General features: G+C 52.1%; 1 protein-coding gene across 10 annotated transcripts in view; it reads right to left on the bottom strand.

The window, feature by feature from the left end:
- Positions 1 to 19546, bottom strand: part of PDE4B (phosphodiesterase 4B) — a 192326-nt gene that overhangs the window by 12672 nt on the left and 160108 nt on the right. For 7 of the 10 annotated variants that reach the window (XM_040565348.1, XM_040565349.1, XM_040565350.1 and 4 more), the window contains one exon: positions 14347 to 14459. The exons of 1 other annotated variant lie outside the window; for it this stretch is intronic. In XM_040565348.1, the coding sequence (XP_040421282.1) occupies positions 14347 to 14459 (113 nt within the window). 2 more of the 10 variants (XM_040565353.1, XM_040565358.1) reach the window with 2 other exon arrangements.

The raw sequence follows: 19546 nt of genomic DNA, 5'->3' as shown, positions 1-19546 counted from the left end.
TCTCCCTGAAAGATCGAAGTCCCATATTGGTTTTTATTTCCACATCCTGCAACCTTCTTTTGTTCTCAGTTTCATTATATAAGTTTGCTCCATTTTGAAATATGCAAGCAAAATACAACTGCATATGCTCAAAACATAACAGAGGAGCAAATATGCCATAAATCTGAAGATCTGCTTGGATCATTGCAGTAAAACATAGGATTTAAGCATTTGTTCACCCAGATATACAAGATACGATCCTCTTAATTTTCTAATCACACATTTTCATTGCAGTATCATTTTATCCCACAAAAGTGAATTCCCAAAGGGGAAAAATAATTCACATACATGTATGCTGCATGCACCGTGCACACGTTTATCTCATGCCATACAGTACACAAAAATAACCAGTTAACGTGCATGTTCTCCTGTTAGGGGTTCTAGCCTAGAAATACAGCACAAAAAACAGGCATTCGTGATCCTTCCGGATTTAACCCACCTTAATATAACCCCAAGATACAGATAACAAATAGTTTGCTTCAGGCATTTTGGAAAACTCCACACCACAGTCCACAGATCCTTATGCAGAAATCGCCGGCAAGACAGGAGAGCTCCACAAGCACAAGGACACCCCGGTTTCCCAGTCAGTAAAAAAAATCAGCATTCATCAAGCCCAGAGATCCCCAAAAGCCCGGCAGTCGCTAATCCCAGACAAAGCCAGCCTTGGCACAGCATCTTTGCAGAGGGCTGAACGTGGGTGTTATTTGCTAGCAGGAGAGAATAATGAAATCAGGGATTGCACGAAGAAACAAGAACTAATCCAAATGTATTCAGCGAGATGGCTTCGAGCACTTATGAATTATGAATCGTCCTGGTTGCTTAGTTGGCTGAAGGGGGTCCCCACTCCACATTAGCCTTGCTCAGCTGAACCGGCTGACAAAAAAATGATGCTGGTTTCTGAGGGGCTGCCAGCTTTAGTAACACAGCCATCTTTTTATAAGGAAGATTAAAATGGAGGAAGCTCTGTGCATATTTAAATAAGTCAAAGTAGGCAGCCCTCTCATCTCTGGTTATGCTTTTTTAAAAAATCCTCTTCATGACAGAGGCTGAGGATTTTCAAGGCAAGTATTCAGATGGATTGTTGAGACCACGATTTTTCACATTTTTACTGGGATCGCTATTTTTTTTCCCCATACGGTAGAGGGCAAAACACAGCAATGTAGGAAAATGCACCTTTACAACAGGGAATATCTTTCAACGAAGAAGGCTAAACTAGCAATAACCTTACATCTGTGATGTCAGCCTGCAGTCTCAATGCAGGATTTTAATAAATTCTTTCTTTCTCGCTAGGATATAGGCACAGCCCAAATTCGGAGGTTTACTCGCTACTTTCATTGTTACGTTAAGCCAAAATACAATCACTTTATTAGCAAGCTGCAGCTGCCCTTTTAGCCTCAAACCAGCAGCAAAGCGCGTTTTGGTGTGCGTGGCAGCGATCGCAGTGAGGAATCACCCCTGTGGGGAAGCGCCCCCGCTGCCTTCGGGCGACCTTGGTGCCTGCAACACGCCACACCGCACGGCTGGGGCTCCCGAAACAGAAGGGCAATCCTTCGTCTTGAATTATTTCCTTTCTCAGGCTGCTTTGATTAAACGCTATCAGTGGTGCTCCGCGCAACGTCACGAGGCTCCCTGGCGTGCTGCGGGGCAGCCCTGGCCACAGGGCTCTGGGTGCAGTGAGGTGCAGAGCCCGCAGCTCCCTGGGCACCCCGAGGAGCATCGCCCCACGAACCCCAGCACTGCCCCACGCGGAGCTGCGGCTGCTTTCGGTGCCGTTTCTCACTTTGACTTTTAAAAGCGGAGCCACAGCGCCTCGGGGCGATTCTGACGAATGCCAGCACCTACGCGGACTCCTCGCCCACTGCTCGCAGAAGGGCGCTCCGTGGCTCCCGAGCTGTGCTCCTCCACGCTAACCTTGCCACCAAAGGCAGAAGGCCCGGCCCGCAGGCTGCCCTCCCTGAGCGCCACGCTGGGCCCAAAGCCCCCTGCCCAGGGATGCTCCAGCCGCTGCTCAGCACGGGCCGGATGGGGCGTTTGGGTTTTGGCCACACGCTCACCTCGGTAATAATGATAAAGGAGTTTGAACCATGCTGGAAACACTGGGGGAAGGCTCCAGAGAGTCCTGCCGCAGGCCCCGCACTGGGGCTCCACAGCTGCAGCCACAGCCGTAGCAGGCCGGGCTGCTGCGGGCAGCAGGAAGTCGAGCTGGGGGACAACACCAAGTCACGGTGCTGTCCATGCTCATGACACACTTCCCTCACTCTCCTTCTGAACAGAAAAGCTCCTTCTAACGCCCGCTACCTCCCCAGATCTCCCCCTCGCACACAAACCAGGCTCGGGCCTTGCAGCTACCGTCACTAACCCAGCCTCCATGCCCCGCGTACCAGTGACAAGCGCCTTCTCCGTGACAAGACCAGAGCTAAAGGAGCTGTGAAGCCACCTCTTTCTCCCCCTTGAGCTGACGAGGCTCAGAGGCAGACAGCTGAGAAACCTTAGTGATGAAAAACTTAGAAAACTAGTGGCAAAAGGACTGCAAACGGAGCTGGAGAAAGCCTCTGGGATGAGATGAGAGCTCTGACCCTATCGTTCCTCAAAGTGACGTATTTTCGTGGGTCACAAGCACCATGCCAGCAGCATGTGAACCCTCCCACAGACCTACAGTGAAGCACGTGCCGAAATATTTCTCTGGATTGAGGCCTTTATCTTTACAAGAAAAACACCATAATCAGATGATCACACAAACAACTTTTAAGTAAAGTTACATCAGTTGGGGTTTCTACACAAACAATCGCCCCTTTCAGACAAATAATGCCAAGTGGTGGGCAAACATTTGAAAAAAAGCGCCCTTACCTCACATCTGGCTTAATAAAGTACAAAGGGTAGCTCTTGCCTTTCACAGAGGCACAAAGCAATTAAACAGCCTCTGCAAGGTCACACAAGCCATCCGTAGCAGAGATGAGGACAGATAAAAGACCTTTGTACCCTCATATCTGATCTTTAACCAGAAGTCTGTCCCCTTCATCTCTTCCAACAGCCTTAATCTTGCTCACTTTTCCAGACTTTTAATCGGCAACCTTTTATAAACGCAGACGGCGGTATTACAGCACGGCTGGAAAGTCTGTCATTGCCAAACCCAGCCGAGACACCCACAGTGCCAGGTATGTGCACGAGAGTACCCCCGTGCTTTGTACCTTCTACCGGAATTTACCATCTGGATGATGCGGGCACCTAAGGGGGATTTCCTTAATAACACGACACACTTAAAAAAAAAAACTCATCTTGGTATGGAACAAGGCGCGCTGATGGTTCGCATGGCAATCCCAATGTGTTCACTGCTGGTGGGGGGATTGGGGGTTTTTCCTTAGCTTCCTTCCACGTCAGGATGCTCTGGAGCGGCGCTGTTTCCTCCGAGCTGCTTTGCCATTTGCCTGCGGCACCCGCGGGGAGAAAGCATGCTGCTCCCTCTCCGCACAGATCAATGCGTGATGTCATGTGCAAACCTCGGTAACGATTCCTTCGTTAAATCGATTTGACAGCGAAGGGTAAAACAAACAGATTGCATGCTAGCACTGAGAAAATACCAACTGCTTTGCCATTAAGCAAACAGAAGTGTTGCTTCTTTGGGGAGAGCAGGCTGTGTGCTTTAGAGAGCTCGTGCGTAGCTGCAGAACTCGGCTCGGCAATTACAGCAACGCGTATCAGCAACATGTGCACGTGCGCTGTTATTTTCATAATTAACAATCATCTCAGTGCCTTTTACAAAGGAAAGAGGCCCTGATAACCTTGCCGTACTGACGGGAGCTGAGGCATGCGGAAGAGGCACATGAATGGCTGCGTGCAGGGGTTCAAGGGCTGCTTCCCGTGCAAAAGAAGCAAGAGGCAGAATTGGGAATTGTCCTGGGGCTCCCTTCCCTCTACCCCAACTCCGACCACTGCAATCAACACGTAGAGCTGATGAAAAGAGTGCAAATCCTGTGAATGAAATGAAACCCAACCTGAAATTTGCAATAAGGAAGCACACACGGCAGCACACCTGACCTCCTAATCAAGTAACAGAAGTCTAAAACCATCTGGAGGATCGTGTGAGAAAAAGACATCACAGTGGGGGGAGCCTTCCTGTTTCGCATGCTCTGAAGTAACTGCAGAAGTCATCTGAACCAAATTAAGCCTCCCAGAAATTGAATCATTCTTTGATTAATTTTTCATGTATTCTCTGGTAGAGGGAGTCACAGTTTCTTTCCAGCCTTCCAACTCTGCGTGCATGTGGGAATTTCCTTGATTACCGCTCAGGAACTCAGCTCACGGTTCCCCTCCTCACTCCTGACGTCGCACCCTCTCGGTCCACGTCCTCGGTAGGGGCATTTTCAGGATGGGGTTAGCCCCTCCAGCTGCAGGGAGTGGCTGAGCACCTGCCCCAGCACCAGGTTCTGTGGCGAGGACGTGCCCACCGAGCAGAAGCGCGGTGACAAGGCGGTGGCATTGCCACCGAGTGCACGACAGCTCCCACAACCTTATGGCGAGCTGGTACAGCCCCTCTCACCCATCCCACCGAAAGCTCTGCAGGCAAAGCTTGCTTGCCTTCGTTTTCATGCAAAGGAAGAGAAGTGGCCCTGCCTGTGATGGGATGTGCCAGACCCAGGAGCCTGAGCACGCCGCACTGGCCGCACTCCTTCTCCATGCGTGTGGCACGGGGCGTTCAGGGCAGCATTCAGCCACAAGCCGGGAGATCCTCCTCATGCATCAGTGTGGTAAATCCTACTTTTCTAGCTTTTTAGGGAAGAAATAACTCTCTTCCTTTCCCGAGAAGGTTCATCAGAGAGCTACGCAGATGTACATACAGTTCTTGGCCTTTCCAGCCCAAAGCCAGCTCCGGCAATAGTCCCGTTGTCATTCCTGTTCCTATTGCCCCTTGGAGCACAGCATCAGAGGTGTTCCTGGTGCCTTACAGACAGCATAAAGACAGGAGGATGTATCTGCTGCTGATGCAAATCCTTTGAAGTCAATGTATACCAGCTGAGGTTCCCTGAGGCCACGAGTCCTTATTCAAACAGGCTGCCTGAAAAAGTTTGAGTCATTTGCAGGAGCTGAGGGCAATTGCAAGATAAAAGAGCTGCTAAGATGCTGTGGGGCTCCAGCCTGGAATACCTACGGAGAGTGGGGTCCCACCCCGCACTTTGATGGGGGAATCTCGTTGCAGATCTCCAGCGTGTAAAAATGTTTATAAACTCTGTTCCCGGTGACCCACCCTTCTGACGCAAATATTACATCCCTCGCTCTTCCACTGCGCTTGGAAATCCTTAGAACAAAGGGATTTGTGGTACAAGGGCAACTTTCGCCTTTGATTTCTACGCAAATGCAGCTGGGCTTAATCCTTCTCGGTTTAATTGCCCTGGTAAATCACTTCAGTTCTGGAGGCACAATTAACTCCACTCGTGTTAGCAGCACCTCTCCTGGGAATGGCGGGCCGGCCGGCCCCGGGAGCTGGGGAGGAACAGCTGACACCTACCTGCCCCGGGACGGGACGGCGATGGGAATCAAGGCGGAAATTATTTACACGCAGGAGGGAAATTACTCATGCATGCAAACGACTACCAGGTCAAGCGGCGAGTGCGTAATGCTTTTGTCCGGATCTCTGGTCGCGCTAAGAGAATGGATGCGACGCAGATGTGCTACTGCAGATTTAAAAAAATCAGAGTAATCGCATCACCAGCGCCGGAGGAGCTGGGAGAAACGTTTTAAATACCTCTCTTCCTGGCGTTGATGCACCTTGTCCCGTACTGGTCCTTACTCAAACAGGCTGCCAAAAAAAGGTCTCTGCAGCCCAGCACCTGGTCGCCACCCAGAAGCAATTTGTCACCGTTCTGCTTTTCACCAAAGCACATTTGGGAAGCCTGTTGATTTTGTAGGGCTGAGGTTTTTCTTTTGTTGTTTTCTTTAAAAGTTTGCAAGCCAAAAGAGTTAAAGTTCTTTAATTTATCGGAGGAGCAACCCGACCATTTGGCTGTGCTTTCCCGACGTCACCTCCCTTACAAGAAGGATCGTCAAACTGGCCTGCAGCTGCCCTTGTTACTCCACAATTTCTATTAGTTTTCCTCTTCAAGCACTCGCACAACAGACGTCGGGAAGGCGCATTTAAATATAATGTTTAAAGAAAAAAAGAAGCCTAATTTCACATTAAATCAATACTACAGGAGAAGGTTTTCAGACATATTTCAGTGCCTGAAGAAAAGTGGAATGGTTGCAGTCAACAGCCAGTCATTAAAAAAATCAAATGCTTTTGCAACTCTTTCTAGTTCTTGTTTCCTAAAACAATATAGTTTTTAATGTGCTAGAAACTATTTCTAATGAGATACAAAGTACTATTTGGTTTTTGTTTTCTGTTTTCCCTTCAGCTTATTTTTTAAACCAAAAAGTAAACACACGGTTATGAAATCTCCAATTTCACATCAAAGGAGAGTTGATTTATATATGCGTTCAAAGGAAGACTTTAAAGGAAAAACATCATGACCAACTTGTTGGCTTTGTGTTATTAGAATAATTTAAAAATCCACAATGTAAATGTTGATAAATAAATAGCACGCTGCCATAAATCAGCATGTGGCTGCTCATGAAAGCAATAACATATATCTGATGTAGACGGCATAATATTCAGATTTTACCCGTAAAGTTTAGCATTTCATCTGAAACCTCCCTTGGGTGGTATGCATTTATGCAACGCAGCACTTAAAAAGTGATGAAATGGAACCTGAACCACCAGTGTTATCACCGGTACGTTTCCAGCTCATTTCCAGATAAATGAGACTTGAAATATGCAAATTGAATTAAAATGCCGGAAAGGAAAAACTCCCCACACGGTCCTGCACCAGGCAGGCGCTGTGCATTTAGCCCTGCGTAGAAGCGATTCCGAATTTCCTCATTTAAAAGCAGGCTCGGGGCACGTTACTCACTTGCTGGGAAATGGTGAGCCAGAAGAAAAAACCCCTCCACCTGATGCTGGGGGATCGGCAAGGTCACGGAGAAACCACCCTGCTTATTTTCCTGAAAATGAATTTGTCATGTGTTTACAAGGTGTGCCCGCCCCAGTTTTTGTTGGCACGCTGAGAAATGCGCGCCGTGCCCTGCGGGGCCACATCTGCTCCCAGCCTCCTCCGGCCGGGCAGCCCGCAGGACCTCCTGCCGATGAATTCAGGTCCCGGTGTACCCCGGGCTCTCCGTACCCTCTTTGTACCAACAGCCCTCGTTTTGGGTTAACGTTTGGTGCGTTGACAGAATCGTATTTGGTATCAATGTCCTCACCAGTACCCCAAAAACGCTTGGCACCGGAGCCCTTTACCTGGAAAACAGCACGCGCTCCAGGGGACGGGGACAGGGCTGCTCCAGCACCAGGTCACAGGCGAGGGGCAGGTCCCGAGCCCAGCGCCAGCCTGGTGAGCCCTAGCACCAGGCTGTCAGTCCCGCTCCGGTTTTATTCTTCAGCCTAACAAGAGGCCCGTCAATAAAAGCAGGAACAAGCGAAAACACTGGTTCTGCAAAATTGTTTTTACAGAGTTTTACCAGCTGAAAAAATGTTTGTTGTGAGTTAAGTGCACGAGAAAATTGAGGAAGCAAGAGCCGATGAGCACCGGCCTGAGCTGAAGGCTAGGGGCTAGGAAGCAACAGCAAAATTAAAAACTGCAGCAGTTTGTTTGTTGACATAAAAACTTGATTAAAGAAAGCCCTGCTGCAGCTGACAACATCTGCGGCCGTGAGAGCAGATAACGCTCCAGCAGGCTGCAGATCTCAGACCAAAATCTTTTGTCAGTCCCACCCATGCAAACCACACTGACGAAGCCTCAAGTGCCAAAGGAAGCCAAACAACTTCGTAAAAAGAGCCCACAAACCAGAGCACCTCCCCGGCTCCTCCGCCCGTGCCAGGCAGCAGCAGAGCTGGCAGCGCGTCCCTGGAACCCGAGGGGTCCCCGGCACCCAGGGGGGCACCCCACGTCCTGCCCACCGCCTGGGGACGTAGGGCAGGAGGGCGCTGAGCACCTGGATTGCCTCCCTGGCCTTCGACAACAGAGAGGGGGAAGTGTGCTTATCGTTTAACAAGAGAGCAATGCAATTAAAAGCGGGATTTTGTTAATCGTATGAAGCAGCAATTTAAATTTAATTTAAATTTGAGTCAGGCTCCGCAGTCCTCGTTTAGGCAAATCCGGCAGGGGTTTTACCTGAGTAGGAGAACAGGCTTTGGAAAATTCAAATAACCTGGTGCCCTGAAACGACTTCTCAAAGATGCTTGCAGGGATGCGAAACTCTGGCAGCTTTTAATCAACAGAAGTCTGCTTCGGGAAGCGCAGGACACAGAGGTCTGCGGACCTGGCGAACGGCGTACGCCACCCTACAAGGCAGGATCTCCCCCCAGTTTTGGTGCCAAAATGAAACTGAGCCCAGTGCAGGCATCAAAACCATACGAAAGGCACTAATTAATGTAAATATATTCAAATGAAAAATCCTTCTCACAGAGAGATAGGCAAATGATTTGCAGAGTAATTTTTATGTAGCGTTTGCCCAGCTGTGCTAAAATAGCAGCAAGGTGAGGCGCTTCTCGTTTGTTTGCTTTAAACACAGAGCAAAGACTTTAATCAGAGAAATCTCTCCCTCTAAGAGCTCTGACAGATGAGCTTTCAAACCAATACATCTCCACAACATGTTTTGGCTTTGATAACACAACATCTTTCAATTAAGTTTCACTTAGTGAAAATATTTTGATCGCCAGTAGCCTCCCTGAGAGCAGTTGCTCTGCACCTGGGTAAAAATCGAGGGGTTTGGAGTCAGGCTGTGCCAATCGGCCCGGTCCACAGCATCACAGCATCAGGGTCAGGATTAGGACTGCTCCGAGGGTTAAATCCTGCTTTGAGATCCTTCACTGCCTGCCTCCATCCGCAGCGGTGCTGCTCCTCCGAGATTTCATGCGTCTCCGGTATCCTCACTTCACTTCCAGAGAGGTCACTGCTCCGAACAGTTAGTCACCCTCGCGTCCTGCCCTCGAATCATGATTCATTTCGAACCTGCCTTTGAGCTATTATTTATTTAAGCCCCACCCTGATGTGTTATAACGTAAAAGTCTGAGAATGCAGAACTTTAACAGCCGTCACATCCAAGCACAAGCAGAAAATGTTAAGGGGCAAGCTAGGAAGTCCTGGGCACCGTCGCGTCCTGACGGACGGCGGCTCCCCAGAAGGGCTCCCGGGAAGATGGATTTGAAGCGAAACTCAGCGCCCCAAATCCTCACCTCTGCGGTGGCTGTCCGGATGTGCACTGGCAGCATGGTGCGTGGTCGTGGGGTTGCCCTCTTATGGGCTTTTCTGACCCGTTTACGGCACCAGCGTGATGGGACGGGGCAGCAGCCACCGCTGGAAATGAAGTCGTTTGCTCCAGGAGGGTATCTCGGACGGCGGCCCTGGCTCCCCCCGCCGTGCTGGCACTTCACCAAGACAGCGGCACACCTTCCTAACGTGCCGCTGCCTTTGATATTTGAATCAGCTCAGCTGAGATATCTGGAAACTGACAGCCCACGGGGCTAGCAAGACAAAAATATCAGGTTGTCAAATCCGCCTGTGCATGGCCCGCTATTCCTCCCCGCTGTTGTGCCGTATTTCATAGAACCAGAATGATTTACTGTAGAGGCCAGAGAGAGAGGGGGAGGAATAGGGAGGATAAAGAGACAGCTGACCCGAAGGCCCGTGTGTGAGAGCGCTGAGAGCTGACGCACACGGCAGGGGCAGAGCCAGCTCCCCCGCCTCGAGCACCCCGCAGCTTCTGGGGGGCTCACGAGCCGGGGCTGCTCCCTCCTCGTCCCGCAGCCTCGCGTGCACCACTCCCAAGCGCTCCCGTTAAAAGCAAACGGGTCGCTCACTACGTGCAGCACTGCCTTAAGAAACACGGAGCCCTTTCCTCTGGAGCAAGGACACTTCCACACAAGCAGACGCCATCCGATAAAGCAAAGTCTGAGCGACCACTGCAGCCTCGGCCACAAACGGCTCCTACCGTGCTTGGCGGCAGCGATGCTCTCGTGCCCTGCAGCTGGAGGACTAGGAAACAGTTAACGGCGCTGGAGCACGCCGACGTCAAACCCGACACCGGCAGCGCCTCGGCGGGAAGGGCAGCGCGGTGCCAGGGGATGCTGACGGCAGCCGGCCCGCGTGTGAGCCCTCCCGGCCCGCGTGTGAGCCCTCCCGGCAGCTCGGCCGCGCATCTCTGCTTCCTCAGCGCCAGTCCCCGGGCAAGGGGAATACCGGCGCGCGGCTGGGGAACCGCGTGCGGAGCTGGGTGATTCATCCCGGCTTGTAAAAACAGGAGACGTGGAAGTCTCTTTGTCTCGCTGGCTGCTGCACAGCCGAACAAGCTTCTCTTTGTGAGGCGCTCGGCTGTTTTAAAGGATATTAAACAAAGGAAGTTACAGCAAAGCAACCGAAAGACTAAACAGCTTGGCACCGCTCAAGGGAAACATCACGTACGAAGCGGACAAGATTCGGGGCCGACACTCGCGCGAACGTGGACGCTGTGCAGCCCGGCACATACCCTGCTGGCACCCGGCCCCGCGCTGCGCCAAACCTCCACCGAGACCCGCGCGAGTTTACATTAGTGCCCAGATGTTTATTTAGCCACTGTCTCCTCAAAGCGAGGTGCGGCCCTGCTCCTCTTTTCTGCCCGAAACGCCCGCTGAAACGCACGCAAGATGAAATCACTTCTGTTTATCTTAGCGGCTCCTGGCTCCCGTGCGACATGGAGGGGAGCACGGAGAGCTGTCGCGCTGCTGCCCCGGGAGCTGCCGGCTGGAAACCTCGCCTGGTGGCAGGGCTGGGGCCGGGTCGATCAGCTCGGGAGTAACAGAGGGTTCTTTAGGAGACAGCTTTTCCGAATCGAAATAAGAGACTTGAACGATTTGCTCTGCATGTTGCAACTGCGCTGGCAGTCCTGGCTGGGAAGGGTCCTCCAGGGAAGAGAGCGAGGAGCGAAACAGGTTTCCAAAGTTGTGATAGCACGGGGAAGACACCCTGGTGACAACAGCTCGGTCTACTCAGAATTAGCACGTTCCCACAGACCACAAATTAGGTTATCTGCCCATTTCCTTACTGGACGGACTGCAAACAGCTCCAAACAAGACTGGTCTACCTTAAGGACGTGGCAAGGTGCTGCGTAGGTCCCGATACATCCACGTCACTCGTGACCTGGGCTATATGCTGCACAGACAGGCAGGCAGCTCTTTGAGAAGTAATACACCTCCTCTGCCCCTAATTTTCTGACTTTGACGCCCCGTAAAAACTCGGGAGCTGCCCAGACCAGTGTTTCAGCCGGGAAAAAAACTGTCCCTTTTTACTACTTGAGGGATGGATGCACTGAGCACGTCCTTCCCCAGATCTGAACACTATATTAGGTAACAGAGACGCAAGGGTCTTGTGCTTCCGCCTCCAGGACGATCGAGGCTGCGGACAGCTGCCTGATGCCAAATGCAGCATCACAGCGTGGCCACCAAGAGAGAAAATACCCCTCTTTATCGGGAGGCCTATGAGTCACGGATCCTTCTGAGGCTCTGCAGTTGCCTGGGCTGGACAGGGTAATAAATACAGGGAAAAAAAAGGAATAGATGTGTTACAGTAATGTAAATATGCGTGGCCTGCTTCCACAAGCGGCACCGGGGGCCTACGGAGCTTTAAAGGTCATTTTGTTTCATTGCAAAGCTGCAGCGCCATACCCTGCTCGCAGCCAAAGGTAAGTACAGTGTTAGGAAAGGGAATTCCCTTCGTGCTGCTTGCGTTCCCCATAAGCAGGTACTTTTCCAGGTAGTTTTTTTCTCTGATTGGGAAAGTAAAGTGTCTAACGGCTGCCAAACAGAGAGGACGGATAGGATGCAGGTCTCCTGTTTGTCCACAGCACCAAAACGCCGCGGCAGGCACTGGTGCAGTCAGTTGTTCTTCAGTGGGTAATGAATGTGTCAGGAATCACAGACTCACAGCACACGGGGAACAGAGCTCCCTTTTTTGCCTATTTATTATGTCCGATCCCCCTCACACCGTGGGTCCCGTCGTGCAAGCAGCAGTGCTCCCTCGGCTCACACTGATGTCAGTGCAATCAGGCTCGTTAGCTCAGAGCAAGATTAGCTGCTCATTTCCTCGCTTCTCCTGTAATTAACTCACGTCTTAAAAAAGTATACGCACATGCCTTAACCGATGTTTTCCGAAACCCATCAGGTTTTAGCCAGGATGCTGTCCTGCATGGTGTTTCCCCCCAGAAATTCCTTTTTGATGCAGCACTTCTGAGAATCGCCCTGCAAACACGTATGCGGAGATCCTCCCTCTCCGTCTGCTGTTGTTGCAACTCTGGGTTTTCTAAACTACGTCTGTCAGGAAGGAGACAGGAAATTCGAGTCACACTTGCAACAGCTGTGCCATGCCTACTATCAGTCTCAAATGACGTAGTTTGGCTTGAGTGGCGCGGGGCCAGGAACTCGGCAATAGCAGAGGTCAGGAAGATAGGTCACTGTTTATACTGCTCTTGCACTCGGGAGCATGCTGCGTCTATTTGCTTTCTTCCTATCTATACTGTTTCTCTTTCCGTTTTTCTTTAATAATGTGGAGCCTAAGCATCCTGTTTTCAAAACATCGGGCTGTTTTGGTATTTACCAGCGACAAGTTTAAACGCCTTTGACCGAAACAGGCAGTTGATTTGGATACTCTGTGAGACGAAGGCACGCTGCAGCCCCCTTCGGAGACGCACGCTGCCAACCCAGCCGCTTGTGGCACTGACAAGGTCACTACAGGCGTGTGTGTGTGCCACCAAAACCCAAAAGCCACAAGCCCCAAACTACTTTGTGACAATATTACTGCTGATGAGGGAAGTGGGATGTGAGACTGTTTTATGCTCTTCTTTCATAGACAGAAACGATACTCGAAGTTGACCAAAAAGTGTGGACATCGCAAAAACTGATTTTGAAAGAACAAAGTTTCGGGAACATTTTTGCTCACCCAGCTGTAAGACATTTCCACACAGAGGACCACAGCTTTTAATTACTACAATAAGCAATTTAGTCTTTCACCTTCCCGAATCCAGATGTAGCCCTTGGCAAAGAAGAAATCTCTCTAAATGAAGGGCATCAACGCCCACATTTGAGGCGCATCTTTCTCTACAGCTTAAACCCTTCCCAACTTTCAGCCTGGTATCTCTCACACAAACTCAGAAAAAAAAAAAAGTATTCCTCACTTGAAAGCTCGATCTATAAACTTTTATTGCTTCCTTTGCCCCTGCACGTTGTAGTAATCGCTACCAGAGGGAGGAAGCTGAAACAACACGGGATTTGTTTGCTCAAGTTTTCCATAAAATCAGCTTATGATTCAGCATTTCTGATTTCATTAATTTCCAATTAGGAAAAAAAATAATAGCACTGGGTTTGTGCAGTACAGCCCAGCACTGGCCTTAACCACAGCAGCGGGCTGCAGGTGTGGATGTAGCGGACACAGCTCTCGCACCAAAGACGGTGCACACTCATTCTTCGGACCCTGTGATCTGCTCCGTCGGGCAGCCCGTGGGTGTAAGCAGTAAAGGAAAAGGCACAGCTGCAGAAACTGTGCTGGTGAGGGGACGGGGAGCTGTCGGATGCCCCCCAAGCTCTGGCCTGGTGATGCTGGGGCAGGGGGTGCCTTGCACCCACCAGTGGCAGTGCTGGCGGATCAAGGGCTCGCTTCGGGAGATCTCTCAGCAAAATGCAGCTGCAATTGCTTGGCTCGGAAGGATGGAAGCTGGGGAGCACGGCTCCAGGCACTGGGAGGGGGAGGCGAGGAAAACGAACTTCAAAAAGTAGTGTCAGGAAGGGCGTTTGGACAACACGCTTCATTTTCTTTCCGCTGCGCTGCCCCTTGGCATACCCCCGGGACCACTGCTGCCCCTTCTGCCTGCCTGCCCCTCACCACAGGGTGCTCCTATCGACCTCATCCCGCTCCACGATGCGGGACACTTCGCTGTAACACCTCAGTCCTTGCGGGAAGCCTCGGGTTCCCGCTGGCTCACGGCGCGCTAAGAGCCGAGCGAGGAGGTGAGCGGCGCGACGCTGCCCCAGAGCCCGTTACCCACGCACAACCTCTGCCTTCGCACCCTCGCCACGTGCCGCCACCACGAAACGCTTGCTGAAAGGCAAAACGCAGCGGTCAGACCGTGCGCCACGACGTGCGGCTGTGCGATACTGCGGGTGGATGGCGGTGGGTGACATCCCGGGGGTCGGGGGGTCAGCGCCCACCAAGAAGCCCCCAGCCCCGCCGCCCCGCGCCCCTCGCTCACCTTGTTGGAGGCCATCTCGCTGACGGAGCGGTAGGTCTGGATGGTCTCCAGCTGGTCCAGGCACCAGTCGAGCTCCTCCAGCGTCTCCATGGCCAGCTTCTGGTAGGGCTCCTCTGCGAACAGGCACACGGACATGTAGTCGGGCTGGCGCGGCGGCAGCCTCTCCATGCCGGAGCCGCCGGAGCCGCCGCCAGCGCTGCCGGAGGTGCCGCACCGCTCCTTCATCATGCGCCCGCCGCCGCGCTCCCCCGGCCGCCGCCGAGCAAATCCCCGCCCGCCGCGGCCGCCCGGCCCTCGGCCGCCCGCCCCGGCCCGCCCCGGCCCGCCCCGGCCCCGCGCCCCGGGCGGGGCAGACCCGCAGCCCGCAGCCCGCCCTGCTGAGGCGCCCGCGGGCCGCGGCCGGGCTCCCCCCGCCTCCGTGCCCCTGCTCCCCCCCCTCAGCTCCGCTCCGCTCCCGGCGGCCGGGGCCGGGCCGCCCCCGCTGCTCCGTGGTGCCCGAGGGCTGCTCCCGCGCCAGCCCCGCGGCTGGCCAGAGCGGGTGGTACGGCCCCGCTGCCCCGCTTCGTGCGGCGGTCCTGAACCACTTCGTGTGGTGGTGCCGCCCCGCTTACATGTGCTGGTCCTGACCCGCTTCATGTGGTGGTCCTGACCCATTTCATGTGGTGGTCCTGACCTGCTTCATGTGGTGGTCCTGACTTGCTTCATGCGGTGCCGCTGCCCCACTTCGTGTGGTGGTGCTACCCCGCTTCATGTGCTGGTCCTGACACACTTTGTGTGGTGGCCCTGACTTGCTTCATGTGGTAGTCCTGACCCACTTTGTGTGGTGGCCCTGACCCCCTTCATGTGGTCCTGACTGCCCTGCTTCGTGTGGTAGTGCCGTCCCGCTTCGTGCGGTGGTCCTGACCCCCTTCACGCTGATCCTAACTGCCCCACTTTGCGTGGTGGTGCTGTCCCGCTTCATGTGGTGCTACTGCCCTGCTTCATGTAGTGGTCCTGCCCCGCTTTGTGTGTTGGTCCTGACCCACTTTGTGTGGTGGTCCTGACTCGCTTCGTGTGGTGCTGCTGCCCTGCTTTCTGTAGCGATCCTGCCCCGCTTCATCTAATCCTGCTCTCCTACTTCATCTACGCCTGCTCCCCTACTTCATCTACTCCTGCTCCCCAACTTTGTATTCGTCAACCCGAAGCACACCAGCCCCACTCCCCACCAGCCCAGACCACCAGCTCCAGCACCCTGGTGGCCCCGCTCCCTGGTGCCATCCGCCCGTGCTGCCCCGCAGGTCCCGCGCCCCAGCCTTGCCCAGCTCTGCTCCTGAGCCCACAGCTCCATGCTGGCCCCGCTCCCCAGCCTCACCAGTACCTGCTCCCCACCAGCCCTGCTCCTCGGCCTCCCCCAGCTCCGCTCCCTGACCCTGCCAGCAGGACAACGTGCTCCCGAGCGGCTCTTGCCGTAAAAGTTAAGGTTTACATAAGCGGATACGGTGAATCATAAAATCTCCCTATGAATGTAACTGCTTCTCATAATACCAGCGACATACGCTTTACCCCATAAATCTGTCAGAGTTAATGAGTTCAGCATTTCTAATGGCCCGGGCTGAGCAGGTAACAGTGACATCAGTGGTCAGGATTGCTATGATATACAGCAAAGTGAATGCTCTCTAGCACACGCGCTGGCCATACGCGTGCCCCATACGTGTGTAGACCCCAGCCCTCCCTACAAGGGGTGAGCTCCCTGCAGAGCCCCTCGAGATCCCACCGGCCACCCCACAGGAGGGAGCTGCCCCATGGGAGGGAGCTGCCTTCGGCAGGGGAAATCCTCCTCGTCCTTACCCACAGCCACAACACAACTGAGCTACGTTAGCAAGTGTTGTGCAGCAACCCCGCGCTCAGCGTTTGAAGTTCCATAGCAGAAAATAAATGCTGCCAGGGAGTAATTGAGCAACGAACTATCAGGAAGCACTTAGCACAGATAAAGAAAAGAAACAGTAAGTCTGAATCTCTGTCATCAAAGGTTAGTGTGGTTTTTTTCTGTGCTCACGGAGCTCCAAACATGGCAAGCGCTCTCTCTCAGAATGCACACTTCCGCGATACATATATCAGAAAGCAGGTAGAAACAGCCAAAACATACAGAACTTGAGCACATTCCCTGTCTAACAAGCATATTCTCCACCAACTACTTTATCACGTAAATTAGTTGAACTGGAAGGGCTCAAATTTCTTGCAATAGAAAATGTTTGCATTGATAAAACTAACAGGGACTAAATCATTATTTTAGGAATAGGAGAAAAATCATCTCTCCAGGCAAACCAACAGGAGCTGGCCATATGTTTAAATAATGGGCTGCAACGTGTTATTGCAGAGTACTCTGCTCTAAGATTTCTAAGTAAGCAGAACCACGGCGTGAGCTACGAGTGCGTTCCCACGGCAGGGAAGGAATAGCTTTGTGGAGGAGAGGGGCTCTGGCACTAGGCACCCGTTTAGCCCATTTGGGGGTTTCCAGCCTTGCCAGGGGTCGGCATTGCAGGACCCAGTCCGTCGCTGCCTGCCCCTACCACTCTGCTTCGCCTGAAGCCTTCACTTCCAAAGGATGAGAAGAGGAATCTGCCCTTGATAATGTACGTGTTTTCCATGGAGCTGAGCAAGGGTCCAGGCTATTCCCCTGCTCTGTAGTCTGAGTTTTGTGTAGCAAACGGGGTGGGGGGGAAGCATGGAAAAAATGTCATGTGTTAAGAACAATGAGAATTAATGGAAAAGGAAAATTCAGATTGTTTGGTATAGAGAAAGTAAGTTTGGTGCTAGGCTACTGCCAGCTCTACATTTCTTTTAGCTTTAGTTTTTATAAAATGAGATGAAAACACAATGAATGATTTATAAAGGGAGGACTTAGCATTTTTAGCACGGTGTATTTGCACGGATGTGCAAAATGCCCCTTGCTCCCCAGGGCTGCCTGTCGCCGGGCCGCCCGAGCGCAGTCTGCGTGCCCGCGGGGATTCCTCGGGGCTGGAGCACGGTCACTGGCCACAAAATGTGGCAAAATCCAGCGCTGGGCCTCTTGGGCCTTTTCAGGCACAATGTTTAAAGGACATTGGATTAACAATTTAAATGCAGATGTTTTGAAAACTGCCCCTTCAGGTATCTCTAGTCATTTCAATGGCAAGCATGTGGTCAAGTGTTAGTTTTGCTAAGTGTCCCTTGACAGAAAAACAGTGAGTTCTGCTACTGTTCAATTCGATTCAGTGCCCAGGCCAGCAGTGTGCGCATTTCCACGCGAAAGACAGCGCAGTTGTTTTTCAGAACCCAGCTTAAGAGAACTTGGGGTTTCTGCCCCTTCCCCAGCTGGCACAGTCGCCTCGCTGCCCACAACTCCCCCAGGTCTCACGCAGCAGCAGTGGCAGGGCTCCCGACAGACCCGACACAGCAGACCACGTGTCCCTGGACTCTTCAGTTCTTAGCAGTTTCCTGGTTTTGACTGATACCTTTTTATTTTTTTCCCATTCACTTTCCTAAGTAAATGATGCTACTGATCGGAGGCTCCATCCGCTTCTCTCACTAGCTCCATGTGCTCGGCCAAGACACCCCTTGCCTATAAGCTGCAAGAAATTCATCCATGCAGATGGAAAGATGCTATCCTGCTCGACAGAAGGAAGACACCGAGAGCTCAACCATTCTGAGGAGCTCGGTGGTCATCTCCTCAGCCACTTCCTAAGTGAGCCAGGCAGGGACCTACCGGCTCCGGGACACCAACACATATCCAACCAGCCCTCCTCGGGCACGAGCTGCTCTGCTCACTCACTGTGTGTTAATTTGTTGGGACTATTTACAAATACATTGTGAAAGACCTGGCTGTGATTCCATAGATAAAGCTAAATTCGCACCAGGTGTTTTTGAAATACAGCATGTAAAATTAAAACACGTTCTCCAAGCCCCTACTAAATGTTTAAAGTTACATGACTAGCCAAAAGAGCAGTCACATTTAAAGCCGATTAGAAGTTAACTTTTTACGGGAATGATCTTAGAAGGGAATAACATAAATCTTCTAACTTTCTTAGCAGTTAATATTTATGCATATATATGTTAATTACATTTGAATATTTTAAAACTAACAGTACATTTTGCTAATGCTGAAGGACAACATATGCCACAGAACCCCGGACAGAAAACCTGAGAAGAACCAGCCCATCCCTGGAGCAACAGCCCCTGCAGACAACACAGTCAGTGCTGCATTTGATATAGCACGCTGCACTCTGCATCTGTAGTACCACACACCCTGAACAGTCAGAGCCTTCCCCAGGACCCAGCGAGAGCAGGCTTGTGAGTCCTAACAAGGGAGGTCTGACCTACTGGCTTATCTTGTTTGAGTCACGGGAATCAATGTGCACACCGTGACGTGCCAGCAGGGTCTCTACGTCAATACATGGTTAGCATTAACTGCAAGGAAAAAAAAAATACAAGGGGTTTCAACCATTTTTTTTAGAGGGAAGAAACTTTGGTCTGCACCAGGTCTGTTCAGTGTGTGGCCCATCCTTTGTATGTGCCCACATGGGGCATTGAGGCCTCTGCGACGCAGCCCAAGTGCAGGGAGGGGGGCTCAAGAAAACTAATTGCTGCGTCTCAGCTGGACAAAGGTAATCTTGCAAACACGGAACCGTGACCTCGGTCCCTACGTCCACCAGAGGCTGCATGGTGCCTGCGGCCCCTTCCTCTCCCTGGTTAACCCCGTGGCGGTGCTGGTGATGCTCTGGGGCCAGGGCTGACCCCGGCAGTGCAGGCTGCTGTGGAGCCAGGGCAGGGCACAGGGGGCACTGGAAGCAACAGGGGAGTTAAAAACACAAGTGGCAGAACTGAGGGAATATACAGAAGTGGGGAGAAAAGAAAAAGAATTGACAGGAGGAAAATGAAGTGCATGGGGATTATCTTGCTGAATGGCACCTAGTGTCACTGTAAGGATTCACATCAACAGCAATCAGAAGTTCGGATGCTACTTGTCATCATTTCTTTCCCGAAACCCACGTGAAACTCCCACGGGCATCGGGAGTACAACACCCCCTGCCAGACACACTGTTAAACCTCTCCCGAAGGTTTCGATAACCCTGCCGGTAGAGCCGAACGCACATAGTCACTGACGGCAGCAGTTGTACAATTTCTGGATATAGTCTCCTGGAATACTACATGACGTCTCTTCAACTGTATCGTGTTTCAGTTT

Source organism: Cygnus olor, chromosome 8 (assembly GCF_009769625.2).
Source record: "Cygnus olor isolate bCygOlo1 chromosome 8, bCygOlo1.pri.v2, whole genome shotgun sequence".
Taxonomy (NCBI): Eukaryota; Metazoa; Chordata; class Aves; order Anseriformes; family Anatidae; genus Cygnus; species Cygnus olor.
The sequence above is the reverse complement of the archived record's forward strand: the minus strand, read 5'-3'. Positions and strand labels throughout refer to the sequence as shown.